At 37.5% G+C, this 24,827-nt stretch overlaps 2 protein-coding genes and 1 pseudogene across 2 annotated transcripts; 2 read left to right on the forward strand and 1 right to left on the reverse strand.

Moving 5' to 3' along the window:
- Positions 1–275: 275 nt before the first annotated feature.
- LOC120129661 (kinesin-like protein KIN-14I) lies at positions 276–6,100 on the forward strand. The gene is made up of 19 exons (XM_039147113.1): positions 276–579; positions 916–1,082; positions 1,183–1,326; positions 1,450–1,692; positions 1,783–1,854; positions 2,016–2,084; positions 2,184–2,261; positions 2,355–2,486; positions 2,573–2,654; positions 2,729–2,824; positions 2,924–3,094; positions 3,181–3,287; positions 3,372–3,550; positions 3,869–4,030; positions 4,115–4,368; positions 4,484–4,647; positions 4,736–4,921; positions 5,213–5,691; positions 5,787–6,100. Exons 1-19 carry the CDS (start codon positions 462–464, stop codon positions 5,917–5,919), a joined length of 3,036 nt encoding a protein of 1,011 aa, XP_039003044.1. The 5' UTR covers positions 276–461; the 3' UTR covers positions 5,920–6,100.
- Positions 6,101–12,250: 6,150 nt separating this feature from the next.
- Positions 12,251–17,102, forward strand: LOC120129833 (annotated as a pseudogene).
- A 6,358-nt stretch (positions 17,103–23,460) lies between these two features.
- LOC120129676 lies at positions 23,461–24,565 on the reverse strand. Its single transcript, XM_039147127.1, has 3 exons — positions 24,328–24,565; positions 24,023–24,136; positions 23,461–23,969 (listed from the first exon to the last, which is right to left on the reverse strand). The coding sequence occupies exons 1-3, from the start codon at positions 24,563–24,565 to the stop codon at positions 23,461–23,463; spliced, it is 861 nt and encodes a 286-aa protein (XP_039003058.1).
- Between the last annotated feature and the right edge of the window lie 262 nt (positions 24,566–24,827).

Raw genomic sequence — 24,827 nt, forward strand, 5'->3', positions numbered from 1 at the left:
ATATATGAATTAAATTTAAAGGGGGCCATTGGCCAACCCCAACTGACCTTTCCATAATCACGTTTTAAAATCCACGCGCCAAGGGAGGCACCTGAATACACCGCCATCCAGGCCCCTTTCTCTCTTTGGATTCTGTATACATCAGGTTCGGACACAGCTTTGGAGTAATAGCAGCTGTGGGGGAAAAAAGTTTATAAAGAAGTTGAGACTATAAAGCAGAGATAGCTTGCTTTTCTATGGAGAGAGAGCAGAGAAAAAAGAAACCCCTTCAAAATCCCACTTTCACATAACGATATCACAGGAAAAATAAATCCCACAAAGCTTTTTTGTTTGTTTTTACAATTTCCTTTTTCATTTGGGAGAATTTTGAATTTGGATTTATTTATTTTTTGGATGGTTGAGTTGTGAGGTTGTCTGTTATTCTTTCCATATTGTTTTTGAAATACTTTGAGGGTGAGAAAATGGCTGCAGAAGGAATGTTGTCGTTTTCAGTTGCTTCAGTTGTGGAGGATGTACTGCAACAACATGTCAATCGCTCCAAAGATCTTGATTTCGAATCTAGAAAAACTGAAGAAGCTGGTACTTTAATTTTGATTTTTTTCGATTTTTTTTGAATGATGATAATGTTTTATGCTGGAAGCATGTTCCTCTTTTAATTCTGTTGTTTTAACTAATCAAAATGATTTAATTCCATCGAAAATGTTAAAATTTTGGTTTTTCTTCCAGTTTTCCCATTTGATCCCCCACCCTTTTCTTGAAATGGAAAAAAGAAATCATTTTGATCATTGATCACTTATATTTCTGGATTTTTAGGTGAATTGTAGCATGTTTATGGATGGAATTTGGACAATTTACTTTGTGAAAAATTAAAGAAAAATAAATAAGCTGGATGTGATGATCTCTTGTATGGCACAGCGTCAAGGAGGTCTGAAGCGGCAGGATGGCTAAGGAAGATGGTCGGAGTCGTGGCTGCAAAAGATTTGCCGGCTGAGCCATCGGAGGAAGAATTTAGGCTTGGCTTGAGGAGTGGAATAATCCTTTGCAATGTCCTCAATAAAGTTCAACCTGGAGCTGTGCCTAAGGTTTACTTACTAGATGTTATTAGTATTACTATTATTTTGATATTTCTGATTGATTTTCCATTTGATCATGGTTAGCTTCATTTGGGGTGGTTGGTTTTAGGTGGTGGAAAGTCCATGTGAATCAGCTCTCATACCTGATGGAGCTGCATTGTCTGCATTTCAGTACTTTGAAAATGTAAGGAATTTCTTGGTAGCTGGTAAAAAATTGGGGCTTCCAACTTTTGAGGCATCTGATCTAGAACAAGTATGTTTTTTCGACTAATTTTGTTCTTTTTCTTGTCTATGTTTATGATTCTTTTGCTTCGGAAGAAACATGTTTTATTGTGTATTTCATTAATTTAATTGTAATTTGGTTAAAATTCTTTAGGGAGGCAAGTCTGCAAGGGTGGTGAATTGTGTTTTAGCACTCGAGTCCTACAAAGAATGGAAGCTTTCGGGTGGAAATGGAGTGTGGAAATTTGGTGGAAACTTAAAACCTGCCACCACCACTTTGGGGAAGTCATTTGTAAGAAAAAATTTGGACCCTTTTACGAATTCCTTGCAAAGGACCTCATCGATGATTGAGAAACCATCAGCCGGTCACTCCAATGAAATCGATTCTAAGAAAATGGTTGGTAAGCTTTAACTGTTTAAGTACTTGCTGATTTTATATTCTCATTGAACAATGAGAATGGTTTTTCTTATCACACAACACAAGCAGGGGGGTTCTTGTTCGTTAAGTATGCTGGTTCGTGCCATTCTATTAGATAGAAAGCCTGAAGAAGTTCCACTGGTAAGTTTTTATTGGTTGATTACACTCACGTTTATCATATCAAACTTGATTAGTGTTTCTTTGCTTATATAAACTGGGATAATGAAATGATTTTTATTGGAAATCATGGTTTTTTTTTTCTATTTTTGCTGCTTATTCGGTTCATCTTTGGTTGTTGGTAGTTGGTTGAATCTGTGCTCGGTAAAGTTGTTGAGGAGTTCGAGCATCGGATTGCAAGCCAATCTGAAATGGTATGTTGTCTAATTTTACAGAAGAATAGAAGTCGTTCACTATGTTATTGATCTTAACTAACACTTTGCTTTTTTGTGGATTCTTCTCCGAATTGAAAGATGAAAACGACTTCAAAAGACATCTCTCCTTCTAATTTCAGAAAGCCTCTACAGAAACAAACTCTCGGGGATAAAAAGGTAAATAATCATCCTCGTCTAATTCACAAGTCACTAGATGGCTTTTCGCAGATAACACACGTTTCTTAATGTGAATTTATTGTAATGAATAAGATTGAGGAAAAGAACATCAAAGTGGTCAAGAAAGAAGGCTGCTTTCAAAAGAACATCATTGACGAGGAGGAATTAAAACGTCGATCACAGAAACAGCAAATGATCTTTGATCAACAACAAAGAGATATTCAGGTGGGAGATATTGTGCCGTATCTTCTATTTTCTTGCCTGTTTTTGTACTTAACTAGAGCACTTATATGTCTATGTAAATGTTGCAGGAACTGAAGCATGCTATTAATTCCACAAAGGCCGGCATGCAATTCATACAAATGAAATTTCATGAAGAATTCAACAATCTTGGTACACTGACTTGCTTCAAAGTATTTATTTGTATTTTCTTGCTTACTGAACTGCTAAGCTAGGTATTTGTACAGGTATGCATATTCATGGTCTGGCTCATGCTGCTTCTGGTTACCACAGGGTTCTAGAAGAAAACCGCAAGCTATATAACCAAGTTCAAGACCTTAAAGGTACATTCACTTATCTTTTACATAAGTTCTTAATATCATGCTTGTCCTTGTAATGATTCTCTAATTTGTTAAAAAGGGTTATCTCCTTTATTTGACCAGGAAGTATCCGCGTTTATTGCCGTGTGAGACCATTCTTGTCTGGATCAAGCTATCTAAGCTCTGTGGATCATATAGAAGAGGGAAACATCATCATTAACACACCGTCAAAGTATGGTAAAGGACGCAAGTCATTTACCTTCAACAAAGTCTTTGGGCAGTCTGCAACTCAAGGTTGTTTCACTAGAGTTTAATTGCTTATTGATAATGTTTCTGCGATTTTAGCATTCTTTACCAAGTCGCATCTTCTTGCATTGCAGCGGAGGTTTTTTCTGATATGCAGCCACTGATTCGGTCGGTTCTTGATGGATACAATGTTTGCATATTTGCATACGGCCAGACAGGGTCAGGGAAAACTTACACTATGGTAAGACATGATTGAACTATTCACTAAAATATATATACATTTTCCTTCGAACTTACTGGTTTATTTGGTGGTTTACACATCCAGTCTGGACCTAAAGACCTGACAGAGAAAAACCAAGGGGTGAATTATAGAGCGCTAGGTGATTTGTTTCTTCTAGCAGAACAAAGAAAGGATACCTTTCGCTATGATGTTGCCGTTCAAATGATCGAAATTTACAACGAGCAAGTTAGGGATCTCCTTGTTACAGATGGAAGTAACAAAAGATATCCTTTTTTCAATTCATTCGGTTTTACTTCCCATGAGGTTATAAAATTAGTTCATTCTTATCTGTTGGTGACTTGGTGTCTGAATATTTGTCCCGACAGATTGGTAATTCAGAAAAAAAGCTTTCTTCATTCTAAATCATCCAGAGCTTCATCAAAAAGTTGGTTGATGCTCTGAAAAAAGGAAGACCAAAAATTTAGAATTGGTTTTAATATGAAAATGGATGTTGATTGTTGAGTCTCTCACTTTAATGTAGGTTGACTGGTAGGTTTTGCCAACCAGTTTTATATATAGGCTTATCCTTAATCTCTTAATACATTAGAGATTCGCAACAGTTCCCAGAATGGTCTTAACGTACCGGATGCAAACTTCATGCCGGTTTCGTCAACATCCGACGTTATTTATCTGATGAACCTAGGACAAAGGAATCGTGCAGTTGGCGCAACAGCCCTGAATGACCGTAGCAGCCGTTCTCATAGGTAATTTCTTATTTCTTTACGCCACTTGATCCCAAAATATCTCTTCATTCTGAAGCTAAATTTTGTTTTTTTATCGCTTTGCAGTTGCTTGACTGTCCATGTTCAAGGAAGAGATTTAACATCTGGCGCCATTCTCCGAGGCTGCATGCATCTTGTGGATCTTGCAGGAAGTGAGAGAGTAGACAAGTCTGAGGTGACGGGAGATCGACTAAAAGAGGCACAGCACATAAACAAATCTCTATCAGCTTTAGGAGATGTGATTGCTTCTCTTGCCCAAAAGAATCCACATGTTCCTTACCGAAACAGCAAGCTCACTCAACTTCTTCAAGATTCACTCGGCAAGTTTAAATTGTCAACAAGTTTGCTGTTTCAGCCATATTTAGGAGTTAAATTGTTGCATTGATATTTTTTCGAAGAAGTTTTGTATATATTCGGCTGGCAATGTATTTTTAGGAGGGCAGGCCAAGACACTAATGTTCGTTCACATAAGTCCTGAACCCGATGCCATAGGTGAAACTATAAGTACTCTCAAATTCGCGGAGCGTGTAGCTACTGTTGAACTTGGTGCTGCTAGAGTGAACAAGGACACTTCGGATGTTAAAGAACTCAAAGAACAGGTTATTGTATCTGCCTTTACCTACTGGTTGATATGGTTATCTTAAGATAGTTGGCAAATCGAGTAACTTTTGTTCAAATATCTTCCAGATTGCTAGCCTTAAGGCAGCTTTGGCTAGGAAAGAGGTAGACACGGACCAAAGTCAGCATTCTGTATCCGGTATCTCTGAAAAATATCGAGCTAAGGCTAGTGCTCTATCGCCCTTTAATCCTAATCAGCGAGTTGGAGACGTCTTGGTGGCTAGAGAACCTGAGGGTAGTGTGGGCAACATTGAGGTACATAATGCTTTACACATTATATCAGGATGGAAATTCAAATGTGTGTTTGTTGAATTCAGAATTTCATAGTAATATGCAGTCTAGTGACTGAAAGTGGCATAATACTAACTCAAATGTGCAATTCGTTCGATTTCTTCTCTCTATAAATGTGGAAGTTCTGATCAAATTTTACGACTAACTTCAGCTTTTCAACATGTTGGCTGTTGCGTGAGTTTTAGATCAACTGTTCATATCATCGTTATGCATTCTCCGCAAACATACACAAAACTTATTATTCTGCTTTCGCAGGTGTTCACTAACTCTACATTGAGGCAGAAGAGGCAAAGCTTTGATCTTGATGAGCTATTAGCAAATTCACCTCCCTGGCCTCCCGTAGCGAGTCCTGCCCAAAACTTTAGGGACGACGAGAAAGAATTAAGCTCGAGTGAGTGGGTGGATAAGGTTATGGTGAACAAGCAAGATGCCATTAACAGAGTAGGAAATCCCCTAGGATGCTGGGAAGCAGAAAATGGGAACTTATCTGATGTCTTTTACCAGAAATATCTTCATGATTCTTCAAAAGTTTACACAGAACAAACATATAATATGTTCACATGGGCCAACGGGTTCAACATGGCGGGTTCAGATGACATAGATGATATTGATGCTGCAACCAGTGACTCATCCGAACCTGATTTGCTTTGGCAATTCAATCAAACGAAACTTTGCAACATAACCAATGGGATCAAGAAACCTACTTCAAGATCAGCAAGAAACCCTGATATGAGGTAATCCAATACGTACACTCCCACATCGAATATCGTCTACCATCGTTTTAAGTTTTCGACATGTTACTAAAAAGTCTGTTCCCTTCCTGCAGCAGCAAAAATCTACATCCTATGGCAGGGCCATCACCATCAAGGAAACTAGCAAATGGAGTTGGCCAACCTTTGCATCGAAACATGAGGCAGCCGGCCACTGTCGACGGGAAACGCAAAGCCGGGAGTAGAAAATAACAACTTTATACACACCATTATACCCACGTCAGAGTGATTTCTGATTTTTTCCTCTTACATTTGTTGTTAGAGTGAGAGAGAGAGAGATATGTGTTCAATATACATGCAATTTTTTTTCACTGTAATTTTTGTGGTATAGTTAAATGCAACAATAATTCAAGGTGCGTATTTGTTTATTGAAGACAAACTGTGTAAATAATGCATTCTGCCTTGTTTGGTTTTGTGACTTGTGCGTGTAAAGACTGCTTTTCTCCATGTTTTTCCTGTATTCACACTGCATTTGATGGTTTTTTATTCTTTTTTGAACTCTGGAAGGGTGACAAAATCGTTTCCATCATCAACAGTTTCTTTAGAAAAAGATCCATTTTTCATTTTTGTTTCTTTTGATCTGGGTTTTGTTGAGTTTCGTTCGAAATTTCCAAATTCCATTTTGAGTATCAAGTCAGATCCGTGGATAACATCTTCTGGTTGATTTAATCGTTCGTTTGATTTAAGTATCTAAACTTCAGCTTCCTCTTCTCTTTCGCCCACTCCGCCTCTTTGCACGCCACCACCATCGCCGCTTCTCTCTAGCTGTTGAGAGGCCTCATCTTGTCCATCAGATACCTCACGCTCCTCCCCTCGTGGCAAGGCTTCCGCATTTTCTTGCTGCCGGAAGCGCCCATTGTTGAAGAGATCTGTCTTCGTTGAATTCACCAAGCAAATTCCATACCTTTGTGAAGAAATTAGGGTTCTGATCTATTTTTGGTTTTCAATTTTGATTTAGATTTACGCTCTAATCTGAATTTCATTGTCTTATGAGTTGCTATATAGGTGCAATCTTCATCACGTTTGCTTGATCTATATCGGATTTAGGGTTAAATCCAAGATTTTAGTGTGTTTGATTTAGTGCAGAAATCAGAAAATTTTCCTTTATCCGAACTCTATTCGTTGGAGTTGCTTGTGCTTTTTGCTTTTTGCATCTTGCAGGTGAATGTCATCGGCAACCACATTCCACCCGAAAAATAGCAATTGCTTCCTACTTGCGGACTAGGTACGTATAGTGGTCGACCAGAACTGGAAACCATTGCAGGTTTCATTTCAAATCTGTTTCTAGACGGTAAATTCGTTGAATTTTCATTTCATTTTTGGCTTTTATGCTCTGCTCTTTATATGATTTGTTTATGGCTTTTAAGTAATTCTCTCTTCATTATTATTCTTTCCTATTGGAGGTAAGAAAGTGGAACCTAAAAAAAAATTAAACTTCTATAGAATTTTGTTATTTACTTGAAAACAGTTTTGCTTTGAGTAAGATCTACTAGATCTATATTTTTGTACTTTTCTTTTGAGTAGGATTTACTGGATCTGTATTTTTTCATTGTCCTAGACTCCTAGTATCTTATATTTCTAGCGTTTTATTTGGTGCATCTTTTGTCTTCTTTGGATTCTTTTTTCATAGTTCCTCATAGCTTCGGCTATATATGATTACTTGAGGTCATGTCATTCTTTTAGATCCCATAGGACGTATAGGGGGAGGGCTCGACAGAGTGGTGTCAAGGACACTAGACTTAGAGTTTGTTCGTTGAATGTAGACACATTAAATGCTAGGCTGCTGGAGCTGACCGACGTACTTAGTAATAGGAAAATAGATTTTGCATGTATTCAGGAGACTAGGTGGAAAGGGGCTCGCGCCAGAGAGTGTAATGGGTACAAGTTGTGGTATTCAGGTGTAGATAACGCTAGAAATAGGGTGGGTATCTTGGTATCCTCTAAGCTCAAGGAAAATGTAGTTGAAGTTTGTAGATGAAGAGATAGAATCATGATGATTAAGGTTGTTATAGAAGCGGAAGTGGTAAATGTCCTTTCAGTGTATGCCCCACACGTTGGCCTAGGGGAGGGGGAAAAACGTTGCTTCTGGGATCAGTTAGATGATGTACTTAGGAGCATTCCGGAGGACCAAAGAGTTTTCATAGGGGGAGACTTCAATGGTCATATAGGTAGTTCAACCGACGGGTATGACGGTGTTCATGGGGGTTTCGGTTATGGTAGCAGGAACGATGAGGGGCATACGTTTCTTGATTTTGCTACTGCTCACGATTTGGTGATCACTAACTCCTTATTTAATAAGAGAGATGCGAACTTGATTACGTTTCATAGCGGGGGACATTGTACCCAAATCGACTACATCTTGGTTAGAAATCGGGAACTATGGGCTTGCATTGACTGTAAGGTGTTCCCTGAAGAGGCATGTGCATCACAACACAAATTGTTGGTTTTGGTGTTCCGCGTACCCAACGGGCGGAACACTCATAGGAGGGCTAAACTGGGTAAACCTAGGATCCTCTGGAAGAACTTACATGGAGCGACAACTGATGACTTTAGGAGTAAGCTTTTGTCTAATACAGGTTTTGAAACTACAAACTCAAATAACGCAGATATGTTATGGAAAAATATGGCAAATTCCATCAGAGAGGTGGGCAAAAACACCCTTGGGTTGTCGACGGGGAAGGCCAAGGAACATAAAGAATCGTGGTGGTGGAACGACGAAGTCCAAACTAAGGTGAAGAAAAAACAAACTTGATTCAAGGAGTTTCTACAATGCAATGATGACGAAGAAAGGTCGAGAGCTAAACAAAGATACCAGGAGGCAAAGCGGGAAGCCAAGAAAACGGTAGCTAAAGCAAAGGATAAGGCATATGAGGTAATGTACAAGAGATTAGACACCAAGGAAGGACAAAATGGCATCTTCAGACTTGCAAAATCTAGGGAGATTAGGAAAAAGGATCTAGGTAACATTAGGTTTATTAAGGACAACAATGGTGTTCTTTTAACGAAAGATCATGATATTAAGAGGGTTTGGGGTAGTTACTTCTTTGGCTTATTTAATGATGGTGCCTCTCCATGTAGAGATAGTATCGTTGATGGGTCAGGCGACCATCATACTACGGCCAATGACTGCCCTACAAGTCGTATTGGGTTTGAGGAAGTAAAAATGGCTCTTAGAAAGATGGGAAGGGAGAAAGCTGTCGGTCCTGATCAAATTCCTATCACTGTGTGGTTAGCCCTAGGAGAAGAGGGAGTTAAGTGGTTGACTAACATCTTTAATATTATTTTAGAGACTGCCAAGATGCCAGAGGAGTGGAGAGAGTCTACGGTGATACCAATCTATAAAAATAAAGGAGATCCCCAACGTTGTGGTAACTACAGAGGTATTAAACTACTCAGCCATACCATGAAGCTATGGGAAAGGGTGATAGAGGCTAGGTTGAGACAAGTTACTAGGGTTTCGGAAAACCAATTTGGCTTTATGCCAAGCAGGTCTACCACTGAGGCGATTCATCTACTTCGACGGCTTATGGAGAAATATAGGGAAAAGTCGAGAGATCTTCACATGGCGTTCATTGACCTTGAGAAGGCTTATGATAGCGTTCCCCGCGATACGATTTGGAAGACTTTGGAAACGAGACGGATCCCAACTGCTTATATCCGGGCGATTCGTGATATGTACTGTAGATCTACTACCTACGTCAGGACTACAGTTGGCGACACCGAGGCTTTCCCGGTGGAAATCAGACTCCACCAGGGGTCGGCTCTTAGCCCTTACATCTTCGCCTTGATTATGGACGACATCTATTGTGCAATACCAGACGGTGTACCTTGGTGTATGCTTTTCGCTGACGACATTGTCCTAGTTGCTGAAACAAAATCTGAGCTGAATAGTAGACTGGCTACCTGGAAGACTGCTTTGGAAGAAAAAGGTTTAAGGATCAATATTGAAAAGACAGAGTATTTATGTTCAAACTTCAATGGGAACCAAAACGATGAAGATGTAGAAGTATGCATAGAAGGACACGTTCTTCCCTCAAAGGATTGTTTCAAGTACTTAGGGTCTATGATACATAAAGATGGGGGTGTAGATGATGACGTTACACACCGTATAAAGGCGGGATGGCTAAAGTGGAGGGCCGCTACTGGAGTTTTGTGTGACAAGAAGGTGCCTCTAAAACTTAAGGGAAAATTTTATAGAATGTCAATAAGACCAGCGCTGTTGTATGGATCAGAATGTTGGGCAACCAAGAAGGATCACGTAAGGAGGATAGAGGCCGCAGAAATGAGAATGCTTCGATGGACATGTGGTAGGACTCTGTGGGATATGACGACAAACTCTGCTATTAGGATGTCCTTGGGGGTGGTGTCTGTTTCCGAAAAATTGAGGGAGGGAAGACTACGGTGGTTTGGGCATGTCCTTAGGTGACTACCGTCGGATACGGTCAGGAGGGTAGAGTTGATTACAGTCGACGGTGCCAGAAGGAAAGGACGACCAAGGCGGAAGTGGGAAGACTGCTTGAGATCTGATTTGATGGATTTAGGCCTTACCGAAGACATGACCTATGATAGGAAATTATGGAGGCTTGTGACTAGGGTAGTCGAGTAGTGTGGGTCACATCTATAGGGTGTATCATCTCTGTCTTCTTTTAATGCATTTGTAGTAATTTCCATGACTTTTACTTCTTATACTTTTCTGTTATTGGTATTTATGAAATATTAGAACTGGGCTTGCTATCGTTGACTTCTGTGTATCATTCTCGTCATTCTCGTCATGTTTCCTCTGTTAAATTTAGCCGGGTCTTATGTTTCTGTCTATATGCAGAGATTCTTTCGCAGGGATTATTTTGCAGGGATTACTCCCCATTACAGAAGCACATATGATATTAATGACTGCATATGAATATTGTTTAGCTATGTATTTATGTAATTATTTATACATGCATTGCATTTTATCTATATTTTTAATTTTCTGACTGCCGGAGGTCTTCCACGGAAGCTATTCTCAACCTGGCGTTGGGGGCAGCCTACTACCCTACCTCCCCCTTACCCCATACATATGGGAATTGGGTTTTGTTGTTGTTGTTGTTGCTATTATTACAATAGTATATGCTATTACCATAATCATAACAGAACTGCAAATGTTATATTATAATTGAATTCTCAATTAATAATAACAGATTTAAATCTCAGTTAATAATAACAGTTGTTGGCTTGCGTAAACTGGGTTTAGAGGCAAGAGAAAATATCAGTGTCTTCATTCATAGGAATGCTATATTACAATTTGTACAAGCTGACAAGAACATATTCGATAAGATGAGCCAACGTTGTAAAATGAATTACCGGTGTAAATGAATTGAACTTGAATGATTTGTGTTTGTGTTGGTTTGTTTATTTTGAAATTATTTATGTTTGATTTGTGATCGTTTAAATTTTCTGTATTATATTTGTGTTCGTTTATTTATTTTTGAAGGTATTGGTATTCGTTCGTTTAGTGTTCACAAACACATTCATTCAACGTTTAACGCTTGCTTAATGTTCTAAAACTAACACTCTCTTCTTACCTTTTTTATTTGCATGTCAAAGAAAAATGAATTTTGCTACTAGTCTTTAAGTTCCTTAGGTTTCATGGTTTGAACTTCAAAATTCACCTTGTGTTCAATTTAGTCTTTATCTTCATTAATATTTAAAATGTAAAAAATAAAAGGAAAAGTAAAACCGAATAAATGAGTTTATAAATAAATCAATAAATGAATTTATAAACAAACCAACAAAAGAGCTTGTTCGTGAAGATAAACTAATTAAACAAACTTTTATTGGTGTTCGTTCATTTGTTAAATATATATAATTTTTTTATACTCATTTATTTAACTTAATAAACATATATTATACAAACAATTCATCAAACACTATATTTATTTGCATCCTAATAAAAAGTTCAAATCTTAAAATTAGGACTTCTATTACTATATTGTAAATTGGGATGCTAAAGTCATTTTCGATTGCGTGAATGATAATAGCCATTGGCGAACGGAATGATGATGAAAAATCTCCAATAAACACAATCGTCATGGGCAAAACTTACCCAATATGTCAGTCGGGTAAAAAATTTATCCATTAGATCATTTTTTAAATTATTTTGGGATTTACAGTAAATGTGTGCGAGGAAAACTCGTTAAATTGGCGTGATGAAAATTTTGAATAAAAATATTTTTTATTAAAACTTGTTAAATTGACTTGATAAGTTTCTCATATATTATATCATTTGTTATAAATCCCTAAATAATTTGTTTGGTGCTATATTAACCTAAATAATTAGCCCGCCTATAATATTGGGCGTATATTGACTCTTCATAGCTCACCTTTGACCCAGACGGTAGCCTAAGACCAAGATAGCAAGCTACCCATATAAGTACAACACTTTTTTATTGCTTGCTCTGATTTGCTTACCTTCCAAAAACCCCGAAAAATTCCCCACAACTCCGACAATAATTATCACCCCATCCCCTATTCCATTGACCTATTCCCCATCTCTGTCATTCTCCACTACCCATACTCCCAAACTCTTGATCTCAGGTATTGTTTTTTCTTTTGCAGTTCATTTCGTTTGAAAAATCTTAATCTTGAATGTTTTGTTGGCTTTTTATTATTTCTCTGGATTAAGGGTTCCCCCCTTTGGAAGTAAGAAATGGCGATGTATATCGTATCTCGACGACTCTCAGCTGGATCCACCTCTTCCCAGCTAGCCACCTCTCTCCGTTACACCACATGTTGGAGATCCTACTCCACATCGTTTAGGGAGGAACGAGACACTTTCGGCCCCATTAATGTCCCCACCGATAAGTTGTATTCTTCTCTCTTTTTTGTTTTTGTTTTCATTCGCACCACTATTGGTTGAGCAGAGCTCAACTGGACTGAAAAATTGATCTTTTTTTACTTGATTTAATTCGAAAAACCTTGACTCTAACTAAAAAAAAAATTCATGTCGAGTTATAAAATAGAATAACTCGAATATTAACTTGAATGTCTTGACATTTTTAATAATTAATATATATATATATATATATGATTATAGATAACTGTTTAAATTATAATCAAATAGTATCATAATATTATAAATATTTATAATTAATATATAAACTCGAATCAACTCAAAAAAATTTTTGTACTTGTGAGTTTTGTTGTCATGCTTTATATAGATTGTGGGGAGCGCAGACTCAAAGATCTTTGCAGAATTTTGATATAGGGGGTGAGCGTGAACGAATGCCCGAACCTATTATTCGTGCATTTGGTGTTCTCAAGAAATGTGCCGCCAAGGTTCTTCTCTAATCTGTTAAGTGAATCCTGATATTTCTCAATGTTGAAGTGTTTTGAATATATTTTAATTGTTGTACTTATTTAGGTTAACATGGAGTATGGTCTTGATCCAACCATTGGGAAAGCTATAATGCAAGCAGCTGATGAAGTAGCCGAAGGGAAACTCAACGATCACTTCCCGCTTGTTACCCAGAGTAACATGAATGCCAATGAGGTCTTTGCAGCTTTGATTTTTGATCGACTTCATGAATGAAATGATGTTTCTTTCTCATTTGCGAAAAGTTTTTATACTAAATTTTATAGCTTATTTTGCGGCTTTTTGAAAATTTTCAGGTTATTGCTAATAGAGCAGCTGAGATCCTTGGGCATAAGCGTGGTGAAAAGGATGTGCACCCAAATGATCATGTGAACCGATCTCAATCTTCTAACGACACATTCCCGACTGTAAGCTGGAATTACCCATATTGGTTTCTTCCTTCTTTATATTAATATTTGTAAAATTCAGTAATTCACTTACGCCAACTTGTTCATCCTCGGTTTAGCATGGTATGTTTTGAACTGCCTCTTTACTTATTCTACATTTTCTTCTTTATCCATGTAATGCACATTGCAGCTGCTACGGAAATAAACTCAAGATTAATACCCAAATTGAAAGTTTTGCATTCTGCTCTACATTCAAAGGTCTGTTGTACTTTGGCCTCTAATTTCTGATGTTATTTTTGTGAGATCTTTCTCATCCTCAACTTGCTTTTGTTTTATTCTTTTTTTTTATAAGAGCTTTTATTTTATTCTTAAATCGAGATCTACGCCTTACATGCTGTTGTTTCCTCCATGTCCTTATTCACATTAATTAAGACATCAGCATCTACTGCCAGAAACAGGATTTTCCTGGCATAGCCGATTGTTGATGCTGATATTTTCTTATTTGAGTTCTTGACTGTGTGATTAGTTATTTTAACATGTCTCTTGTCAATGCTGTTGTCTTTTAGTCCGTAATATCATGGTCTCTTCTGGTGAATCGTTGTGAGTAATATGTTCTGCCACAAGCCGATCTTTTCTTTTTCTACTTTGCTTTGGAATCTACATATTTTCTACCGGGCACGTTAAACCTTAACCCTATAATTTTGTTTTATGTTTGCTTATATACCGGTGAAATTTTATCTTGGATGAGTTCAAACTTCTAAGTTCAATTTTTCTTGTGTTGTTTTCACTAGTCTGTTGAATTATAAGATATCGTCAAAATTGGTCGCACCCACACTCAAGATGCAACACCTTTGACTCTTGGTCAAGAGTTTAGTGGCTATACTACACAAGTAAGTTCATTATGCCTTTTCTTTTATGTACTTCGGGGTTGATTATGTTTAAAGGAGGGACCACAATGAGGGACAACTTTTAATTATTATGTGGTTTCGTATTATTATAGGTCAAGTATGGAATTGATCGAGTTTTGTGCACCCTTCCACGCATGTATCAGGCATGCAATCCCGTTTTGATTGTATGGTATTCCTTGTAACCTGTTCTGACTACTGGCATATAGGGGTGCTATATGACAGCTTGCACAAGGTGGTACTGCTGTTGGGACAGGACTGAATACAAAGAAAGGGTGTGTTTGTTACCCTTTGTCAATTTTATTTTATTTGTTTTGTTCTGATTTGTTTTATCTAGTTGCTTCAATTTTGCTCTCTGATTTATTAAGTTCCTAGCCATTTATGATTCTACTATTCTTGTGAGTTATAATTTATGTTTTATCTCTTATACTTTATGCTCGGAGATACTCATCGACCATTGAAAGTTTCTTTAAAGCTGTTGCACCTGTGAACACTTTCTATGTATTATTTTCAGATTGTAGATGCTGCATCTGTTGTCATGGACTGAAGTAGTTATCGCTAAGTTTGTCAAATGCGAACCTTAAAATGAAATTATTATGAAGAATGAACCATATTCTGAGACCATTAGTTATCATCATAACTGCTAAAGGCCTAAATGTGAACCTTTAGATTGTCTCGTGCTGAATTGATGGTGCCCAATGTTGAAATTGATCTAGGTTTGATGTAAAAATAGCTGCTGCTGTAGCTGAGGAAACAAACTTGAATTTTGTCACAGCAGAAAATAAGTTTGAAGCTTTGGTGAATCTCTTAACACTATCTGATTAAGCTTTTATTTATTTATTTTCTGTTTTAGTTTAGTTTGAAGGAACTGATTATTACTTTCAATCTCCTACTTGTGATGCAAAATAGTTACACATGCATGAATATTTATTTTTCTATAATCAGGCTGCACATGATGCTTTTGTTGAAACCAGTGGTGCCCTAAATACTGTAGCTACATCCCTTATGAAGATTGCTAATGACATACGCTTACTCGGAAGGTTTGCGTGCAGCTTCGATAACCTTTTCTTTTTTCCCCAGTTTAGCATTATTCTGATGGTTTCAGCATTTTCCTTGTTCAGTGGTCCCCGATGCGGCCTTGGTGAGCTCATTCTTCCTGAAAATGAGCCAGGCAGCAGTATTATGCCTGTAAGATTCTCATCTTGATTTCTACGGATTCCTTTATCGGCAAAGTCCTTTTTGCTTCATATTCTATGTACTATTGACTATTTCTCTTCCCATATAATCTTATTAGTTTGGCTGAATTTATCCTGTTTCAGGGGAAGGTGAACCCTACCCAGTGTGAGGCTCTTACAATGGTCTGTGCCCAGGTAAATCTCTGTTGCTATTATTTTCACATTCAAATGGTATCGTCTCTCGAGTGGTTAAACTGTCTATATTTCATTTATCAGTTTATAAAAAATAAAAAGTTTCTTGCAGGTAATGGGTAACCATGTGGCTATCACAGTGGGTGGATCAAATGGCCACTTTGAATTGAACGTGTTCAAGCCAATGATCGCTACTGCACTCATGCACGTATGTGTTTTTGTTACAGAATTTGAAAAATTGGATTAATATACTTTCAACACCTCCAAAACCGAATATGTAAATTTTCTGCACTAATTTGAAAGGTCAAATCTCTTTAGGATAAAGTACACAAATGGTCCTTCGATTTTATGATATTTTGTTTTGTCCTATGACTATTAAAAGTTACAAAATGGTCCCCCGTCTATAGGATGATGTTTTATCATATCCTATAATCGTGGGACTATTTTGTAATTTTTAATAGTTGAGGGACCTAACAAAACAATGTCCTATAGTTGGGGGACTATCTGTGTACTTTACCTCTCTTTATATTAGCTGGGACTTTTTAAATGCATATTAATTATGTGAGTTTTTGCAATGAAAATATTCTTAGAATTTGACCTTTGAAAATTATTTGCTTGACATGACTTGAAATTTTCTACGAGTTGCTCATTTTTGTTCACTCTTGATTGCCGTTCTTTGCTATAGTCATTAAGATTGCTGGGTGACGCATCTGCATCATTTGAGAAGAACTGCGTTAAGGGAATTCAAGCTAATAGGGAAAGAATTTCAAAATTACTGCACAAGGTCAGTCGATGGTACATCCTGGATATTTTAAGTGTATTTTGATACCGTATAATAGATTGCGAAGATAATGATCATACATTGCATGGCATTTTGAATGGTCTTGCAGTCTCTAATGCTCGTCACGTCATTGAACCCTGTAAGTTTTCATCCCTGCTTCTATCTAAGCTCAGTTGTTCCAGGAGTCTTTGCATTTTGAACTCACCTCTAACGATGCCTTTGCTGTCAGAAAATTGGTTACGACAATTCTGCAGCAGTTGCCAAGAAAGCGCACAAGGAAGGTTACACTTTGAAGGTAAGATTTGTTAGCAATAACACGTCATTGAATTTAGTAGAATATTCATTGTAGTTACCGACAACAATCTTAACTATTTGACCTATTTTGGTCACTTAAGTTATGCTCATAGCGGAGACGACAAACGTTTGTCATAATCCTTTTCTTTGATGGCTGAAATGCTAAATCTTTCCTACACTTGTTTGTGCTTTATCTTTTTGCAGGAAGCAGCATTGAGCAGTGATGTCGTCACATGCGAAGAATTTGACAGTCTCGTGGTGCCTGAGAAAATGATTGGCCAATCTGACTGAAGAAGCTTTCTTAGCTAGAGAAGGCTTAAGCAACAATTGCTTAGATTTTAGTTTTGAGACCAATTTTTGAGGCTTTCCCATTGGGTTGAAATTGTTTGGGCATTTTCTGTGCTGAAAAAAATAGCCATGGATCGAGGGGAAAGCCTCCCATATTTTTGTGAGGAGACAAAATAAAAGAGAGGACATCATCAAGTTATTATGCATACAATTCTGTTGCACACAAATTTCATATTTTGTCTAAACACCAAAACGGGGGGGGGGGGGGACCTTTCATTTGGAGATAAACAAAAAATATTTGCCAAAATTTGCATTTTAGTCCCTTGCAATACCTCGTTTTCGTTTGACATTATTATTTTTTATCTCCGTTGTTTTTGTCATTTTATTCTTAGCCCATTTTTTCGTACTTCATTTATCCATCTCTCTTATTTAGCCATACTGGTCCAGTCATTCTCATCCTTTTCCACATCTGATTATAATAAACAAATGTCTAATTTATTTATTATAAAGTTAGGTCAAAGCCTGATAGTACACATTACAAAACCCTCAAGCTGTTCAACCGAACTACCTAAACCCAAATTACAACAAAGACCCATTAGCCCCAAACTAATCGGTGCTCAATTGGCCCAAACCTAATCACATCATCCAAAACCCTAGCAAGCCAACATCACCCTTCTAGAAGAATTCAGAGCCAGCTGGAAACAACAATTGTACATCTCAATAAATAAAAGAGTTCTTTTTCTTTTTGAGAAATACTTTTCTTTGTTTCGTATTCTATTTGCTTGCATTCTTCTCTGATCGAGGAGGCCTTCGAACAAACCTACTAAACAAAATAAGAAGAATGAGAGAGAGAAAACATGAAGAAAAAAAAAGAGTTTTTTATGTTTGAATGGAGATATCCACAACTATTAGGGAACTCTGTTGACAAATTTGAACAATGAGAAGAGAGGGAAGATCACTCGAAGCAATATACTTGAAAAACGGAGTGATTCAATGATGGGCAACAATAGATCAAAGAAATGAGATTCGATTGATTTTCGACTATTTCGTTAGAGTTAAAACGTTTTATGGTAAATCAATGCCTTCATCTGGACTCTGGAGATCGAGTTGTAATTCTTGGTAAACTTTGGTCACCTTTGGGCCACTAAACGGCGATTGGTGAACAATGTCTATTAAATAAAGGTAACTTATAAATTTACTTAATAAAATTTAATTTTTTTTCTATTTCACTCATTTTATTTTAAAAGCTTTCAATTTACTTATTAACTTTATACATGTTTTTTTTTTCACTTGACTGTAAACTTTATAACACTGTTATGACATGATTAATTTTATTATTAAAACTCTATTAGTAATATGAAATTTATATTTAATAAAATATAAATTAATATTTTTAAAATTAGTATTTTTAGAATTAAACTTTATAACCCTAAAAACTTCATCGTTATAGGGAAAATATATTAAGAAAAACAATCCATGGCAGCATGTATATTTTTTGTCCCCTTCATTATCTCTCTCAAATAGAGAAATAATTTTATGAATTTTCTAATGGGCATTTGTCACTTCTCACTGTAACTTCTTAGATTCGGTTTGGATGTTATGTCCAAATCTAGGTGGTTACATATCTTATTCATAAATTCTTTTCATTTTTAAAACAACATTAAAATTCATAAGAAAGATTCATACGATAAATATATATATATGTATACATGTCAGAAAATAGTATAAAACATATACATATCAAAATATTGGTAATACATATATATCAAGACAATAACAAAAACACATTTGTCACCAAAATATAACAAAAAGCATATAGAAATATACAATGGTACAAAATTAGGAGAAATTGGTCCTTCTGATGTCCAGTCTGCTAGCTAAAGGTTTGCTGCGATCTGAAAGGTTTAAAATTTACTGAATGAGCTAAAAAGCCTAGTGTGTTCCTTACGGTGTATAAAACATACAGATAAAATATTTCAGTAAAATCGATTTATCACACACGTTTAAAAATATGAACAATACCCCCATCCGATCACCAGAATGTGTAGGTTCCCCAGAACCATACACCCATTTGTACACCCGGTAAGGGCCTTATACACATAGCATAAGGACGTGCGGTAAGGATTTACCTTAAGCACAAAGCCGAGGAGCCTGCGACAAGGTCATACAAGTCATAGACTAGGCCTGATATACTTCCTCCAATAATACACCCCAATATAGTAATAAACATGTATATATTCGAGTGAAAATAGTGATTAATCCATTAAAACATGAAAATGTTCCATATTTATAAATCAGGTACAAGAATACCGTAACCAGAGATCATATCAGAATTATGTGGTAAATCAGATATCAGATAAACAATATTACAAAAATCAGGTATTGTCTCGTAAAAATATTTAGTATCCTTAGAAATCTAAAACAGTTCGGATAGATAGTTTAAAACAGTAATGTAACACCATCAGGAAACACACCTGCACCAATCTGAGTAATCTGATAGGAAAGCCTACTACTGAGTCTGTCGATCACGATCAGTGACAGTGCTAGATCCTACGAATCAGAAAATCTAAACAAAACCCTAATATGAATAATAATAACCTTTATTTAAACAATTTACAGACACCTACGAGTAACTCTCGAGGAACGCGGATCGTGTGGATCTAACAAATAGGAAATACCAAATCTAACTGACCCTCAGTTAGGTGAAACACGAGCACCTTTATAAAAATATCTTCTTGGATCAATTCCATAACCAAATCTCAAATAAATAAGCAAAAAAGCTAAAAATACTAAGCAATTTTGGGTTAACGAGCTCGATTCGGGGATTTCGGGTTAGAATTTGGCAAAATGAATCGCCGAATCGAACTCAGGGCATCGAAAAACATAAAATATGACGTTTTGAAAATTTTAACTTTTTTGTCAACAGTCAACGATCAACGTTTAACGGTCAGTTAACGATCAACGTTTAACAGTCAGTCAACGATCAACGTTTAACGACCAGTCAACGCTCAATGATCAACGGTCGGACTGGGTCGGATCAGATCGAGTCGGACACGGGTTAGTAGATCGGGTCGACGTGTTAGGTCAGATCGACCCATTTCCAAGCAGTCCACCAGGCGGTGGACTTTCCCTACGTGCAGGGTCGGCGCGTGGGGGGCAATGTGGGGCTGTTGGGGGTCGAAAAAAATTCTAAAATAATTTCTAATTGCGTTTTAAGGGATTTTGAGACACTTACCAAGCTCAATTGACAACGGTGAATGGCGGAGAGCTCGATTTCGAAACGTTGGAAGCTTAATCTTTTTCACCCCTTCACACGCCGGCGGTAATGGAGACAAAGTAGACATCATAGGACTCGGGACGATGCAAGGAACACGATGTTGCGAGAGGTGTCAAAACGGAGCAACAATCAACGATAAATCGACAATTAAAGGTTTCCTTCTATAAGAGTAAATGTTTGAAAATAAAGAAAAATTTAGTTTCTAAATGGAAACTTTCTAGATTTGGGGTTTATAAACCCTAAAAAGAAAACCAAAAAAATCATGCCATAGGTCCTCTAATTTTTTATAGTTTCTGAATTTGGATATGAATTTAATCAAAATTTCACTTTGGTCCCTAAATTTAATTAAAATTTCAATTTAGTCATCGAAAAAATTTAAAAAAAAATTAGGCCCTAATTTAGGGTGTGGCAACTCTCCCCTTAAAAGAAATTTAATCCTTAAAGTTTGCCTGATGGAAATAGATGCGGAAACCGAGCCTCCATTGACTCCAATGTCTCCCAAGTAGCTTCTGAGGGTCCATGGTTACTCCATTGAACTTTGACCTTCGGAATATAAGTATTCCAAAGAACTCTCTCATCCCGATCTAAAATCTGAATAGGCTCCTCCTTATAAGATAAATCAGGTCTCAACTCTACCTCCCCCATCTGAATGATGTGACCTGGATCTAGACGATATCGCCTCAACATGGATATATGAAAACATCATGAATACGTCTGAGATGGGGAGACAACTCAAGCTAATAAGTAACATGTCTGACTTTCTTCAGAATACGGTATAGCCCAATAAATCTTAGGCTCAATTTACCCTTATGTCCAAATCTCAACTCTTTCTTCCACGGAGATGCCTTCAAAGAAACCTGATCCCTGACCTCAAACTCAATATCCTTCCGTCATTGATCTGTATATGACTTCTGCCTATCGAACGCCTCTCTCAGATGATCACATATCAATTTGACAGTATCCCTAGTCTCTCGAACTAACTATGGACCCAAAGTCTTCCTATCATGAAATTCGGTCTAACAGATAGGAGTACGACAATGACGTCCATATAGAGCCTCATACGGTGCCATGCGAATACTTGCCTGGTAATCGTTATTGTAAGCGAACTCGGCTAAAAGCAAGAAATCTTTCTAACTACCAAAAAAGTCAATCACACAATCCCTTAGCATATCCTCCAACACCTGAATCACTCGCTCTGATTGACCATCAGTATTGGAAAGTCGTACTGAAATTCAAACGAATACCCAGAGCCTCGTTCAAAGCCTTCTAGAACCTAGAAGTAAACATCGAATCATGGTTGAAGATAATGAACAATGGAACATCGTGGAGTCTAACTATCTTGGAGATATACAAGTTAGCCAACTTGTCTAAAGAATAATTAACCCGAACAGGAATAAAATGAGCTGACTTTGTGAGTCAATCCATAATCACCCAAACAGAATCCTTTTTGGAAGGAGTTAGAGGAAGATCAATAACGAAGTACATCGTAATACGCTCCCACTTCAAATCAAGAATATTAATATACTACAACAGTCCCGACGGATATTGGTGCTCAGCCTTAACCTGTTGACAAGTCAAACACCTCACCACAAAATCTAAAATATCCTTCTTCATGCCACTCCAAAAGTATCGCTCCTTGAGATTCTTTTACATTTTGTCCCCCACCAAGATACATGGCATAAGGACTACTATGAGCCTCTTGTAGAATACCCCGTCGTAACTCATCATCTTTAGGGATGTAGTAATGGCCATGAAAGCACATAATACTATCTTGATCAAAAGTATACTCTGAACTCGTTCTTTGCTCAATCTATCTAATCATGGGAAGTAAGGAGCTATCTAGGAGTTGTTTAGCCTTAATCTCCTCGACCAAAGTGGGTTTAACTTGTAACTCTGCTAATAGGCTGCCATCATCAAACAAACTCAAACTGGAAAATAAGGGTTTTGGATCGGATATCGCCTTACGGCTCAAGGCGTCAACCACCACATTAGCCTTCCCTGGATGATACTTTATCTCATAATCATTGTCCTTTAGAAGCTCCAACCAGTGACGCTGCCTCAAATTCAACTATTTCTGAGTAAGCAGATACTTAAGGCTCTTATGATCGGTATAAATATAACATTTTTCTCCGTAGAGATAGTGTCTTCAGGTCTTCAAAGTAAAAACCACGGCAGCTAACTCTAGATCGTGAGTGGGGTAGTTACGCTCATGTGACTTTAACTGATTTTACATATAAGAAACAACCTTCACATCTTGCATCAAAGCACATCCTAATCCAGAGTGAGAAGCATCACTGTAGACAGAAAAATCTTTCCCCGACTCATGCTGAATCAACACTAGGGCTTGAGTTATAACAATATTCAGTTTCTCAAAGCTAGCTTGTTAGTCATCAGACTAGACAAATGGAACATCTTTCCTTAACAGTTTCGTGAGAGGAGTTGCAATAATGGATAACCCCTTAAGGAAATGATGGTAATAATCAGCTAAGCCCACGAAACTATGGATTTATGAGATGTTCTTGGGTTGCTTCCAATTTAAAATAGCCTCCACTTTACTCGGATCCACCTGGATACCCTCAGCATAAATGATATATCCAAGGAAAGTCACTTCGCGGAGCCATAACTCACACTTGCTTAACTTGGTGTATAATTTTTATTCTCTCAGAGTCTGTAGAATGATCCTTAAATGCTCATCATGTTCTACTTCAGTTTGAGAATACACCATTATGTCATCGATGAACACAACTACAAATTGGTCTAGATAGGCTCGAAACACCTGATTCATCAGATCCATAAAAGCAGCAGGGGCATTAGTTAGCCCGGATGACATAACTAAAAACTTGTAATTCCCATATCGAGTACAAAAAGCAGTCTTTAGGACATCAAAATATTTCACCTTGATTTGGTAATAACTAGACCTCAAGTCAATCTTCAAAAAGGTAAAAACCCCTCGAAATTGGTCAAACATATCATTGATTCAAGGTAGAGGATATTTGTTTTAACCGTGAGCTTGGTCAGCTTCATGTAATCAATATAGAGTCTCAATGTCCCATCTTTCTTCTTGACAAAGAGAACTTGGGCTCCCTACGGTGAAGCACTAGGTCGAATAAATCCTCTATCCAGTAACACTTGGAGTTGGAATTTCAGTTTCTTAAGCTTATTTGGGCCCATACGATAAGAAGCCATCGAAACCGGGGTAGAACCAGAATAAACTTCAATCTCAAACTCAACTTCTCTATTCGATGGTAATCCAGACAACTCTTCAGGGAAAACATCAAGAAATTCCTTAACAATCTGGATGCCTTCAATGTCAGATCGAGAACTCCTAGTATACAGAATATAAGCAAGAGACGCCTCAAAACCCTTCCTGATAATCCTTTCAGCTAGAAATGCCGACACAACAATCGTCAGGAATCCACAATATTCCTCGATCATCACAATCCTTTGGTTATCCGGAGTCTTCAAAAAATCTCTTTTGGTTTCACAATCGAGATTAACTCGATGCTTGTTCAACCAATACATGCCAAGAATCAAGTCAAACTCTTCCAAAGGTAACTCCATCAGGTCGGCCAGAAAGATTTTCCCATGGATGCCTATAGGACAACCTTTATAAATACGATCTAACTCTATGGACTGACCTACGAACTTTGAACTATCACTGAATTCTCAGTATTCTCAACAGGGATATTAAATCCCTCAAAAATGGAATACGACACATAGAAATGGGTAGAACCATTATCAAACAATGTAGAGTAGGAAACTGAATGAATAATAACAATACATGAAATCACATAAAGCTCATCGCGATCCTGTCGACGTCTAGCAGTGTAAACCAGTGTAGACTGTCTGGCCTCAGATCTGGCTAGACCCCTACTCTGAGATGCTCGGCCTCTACTAGTCGATCCAGATGCTCTCTCCTAACTACGACCCCTGTTGGAGTCTAAACTTTACTCTGAGTACGTGCGGGAGTACGAGCTGGTGTCTGAACTATAGGAGCTGGCTCTGGATAATCCCTTAAGAAATAGTCACCATAACCACATCTAAAACAGGTACCCAACTTCTTCTTACATTCACCAAAATGACATCTCCCACAATGCTCACATGACGACAAAGTCTTGGATCCAAAAGGACCACCTTGAATAGAAGGCGTCACAGCTGACGAACTTGATGCCAGAGGCTTGGCACTCATACCAACTCTCTGAAAAAACTCACCCCTACATCTCTTGCTGGGGCGTGTAGAAGAGTCAACATAAATAGAAGATCTACTAAATCGGTCTCGGTCTCGGTCTCGATCTCGATCTCTATATCTCCTTCACTCTATACCCACTCATTCTATCTCCTCAACAGTCTTGGCTATCTCAACCAAGGCATCAAAGTTTCTCTCCCTATGGGTAGCAACTCGAATCCTGATCTCATACATGAGTTAATTCTCGAACCTTAAGTACCGATCC

This window comes from Hibiscus syriacus, unplaced genomic scaffold (assembly GCF_006381635.1).
Source record: "Hibiscus syriacus cultivar Baekdansim isolate YM2019G1 unplaced genomic scaffold, ASM638163v2 tig00110503_pilon, whole genome shotgun sequence".
In the NCBI taxonomy this organism is placed as follows: domain Eukaryota; kingdom Viridiplantae; phylum Streptophyta; class Magnoliopsida; order Malvales; family Malvaceae; genus Hibiscus; species Hibiscus syriacus.

What these genes read in the sequence shown, in the direction of transcription:
- LOC120129661 (XM_039147113.1), top strand. Translation starts at nt 462, where the DNA reads ATGGCTGCAGAAGGAATGTTGTCGTTTTCAGTTGCTTCAGTTGTGGAG. An exon ending in AGGCATCTGATCTAGAACAA is followed by an intron (nt 1,327 to 1,449) that starts GTATGTTTTTTC and finishes AAAATTCTTTAG; the next exon opens with GGAGGCAAGTCTGCAAGGGT. An exon ending in AGCCTGAAGAAGTTCCACTG is followed by an intron (nt 1,855 to 2,015) that starts GTAAGTTTTTAT and finishes GGTTGTTGGTAG; the next exon opens with TTGGTTGAATCTGTGCTCGG.
- LOC120129676 (XM_039147127.1), bottom strand. Translation starts at nt 24,565, where the DNA reads ATGAGTGCCAAGCCTCTGGCATCAAGTTCGTCAGCTGTGACGCCTTCT. An exon ending in TACTCCCGCACGTACTCAGA is followed by an intron (nt 24,137 to 24,327) that starts GTAAAGTTTAGA and finishes TTATTCATTCAG; the next exon opens with TTTCCTACTCTACATTGTTT. An exon ending in GAATTCAGTGATAGTTCAAA is followed by an intron (nt 23,970 to 24,022) that starts GTTCGTAGGTCA and finishes GTTGTCCTATAG; the next exon opens with GCATCCATGGGAAAATCTTT.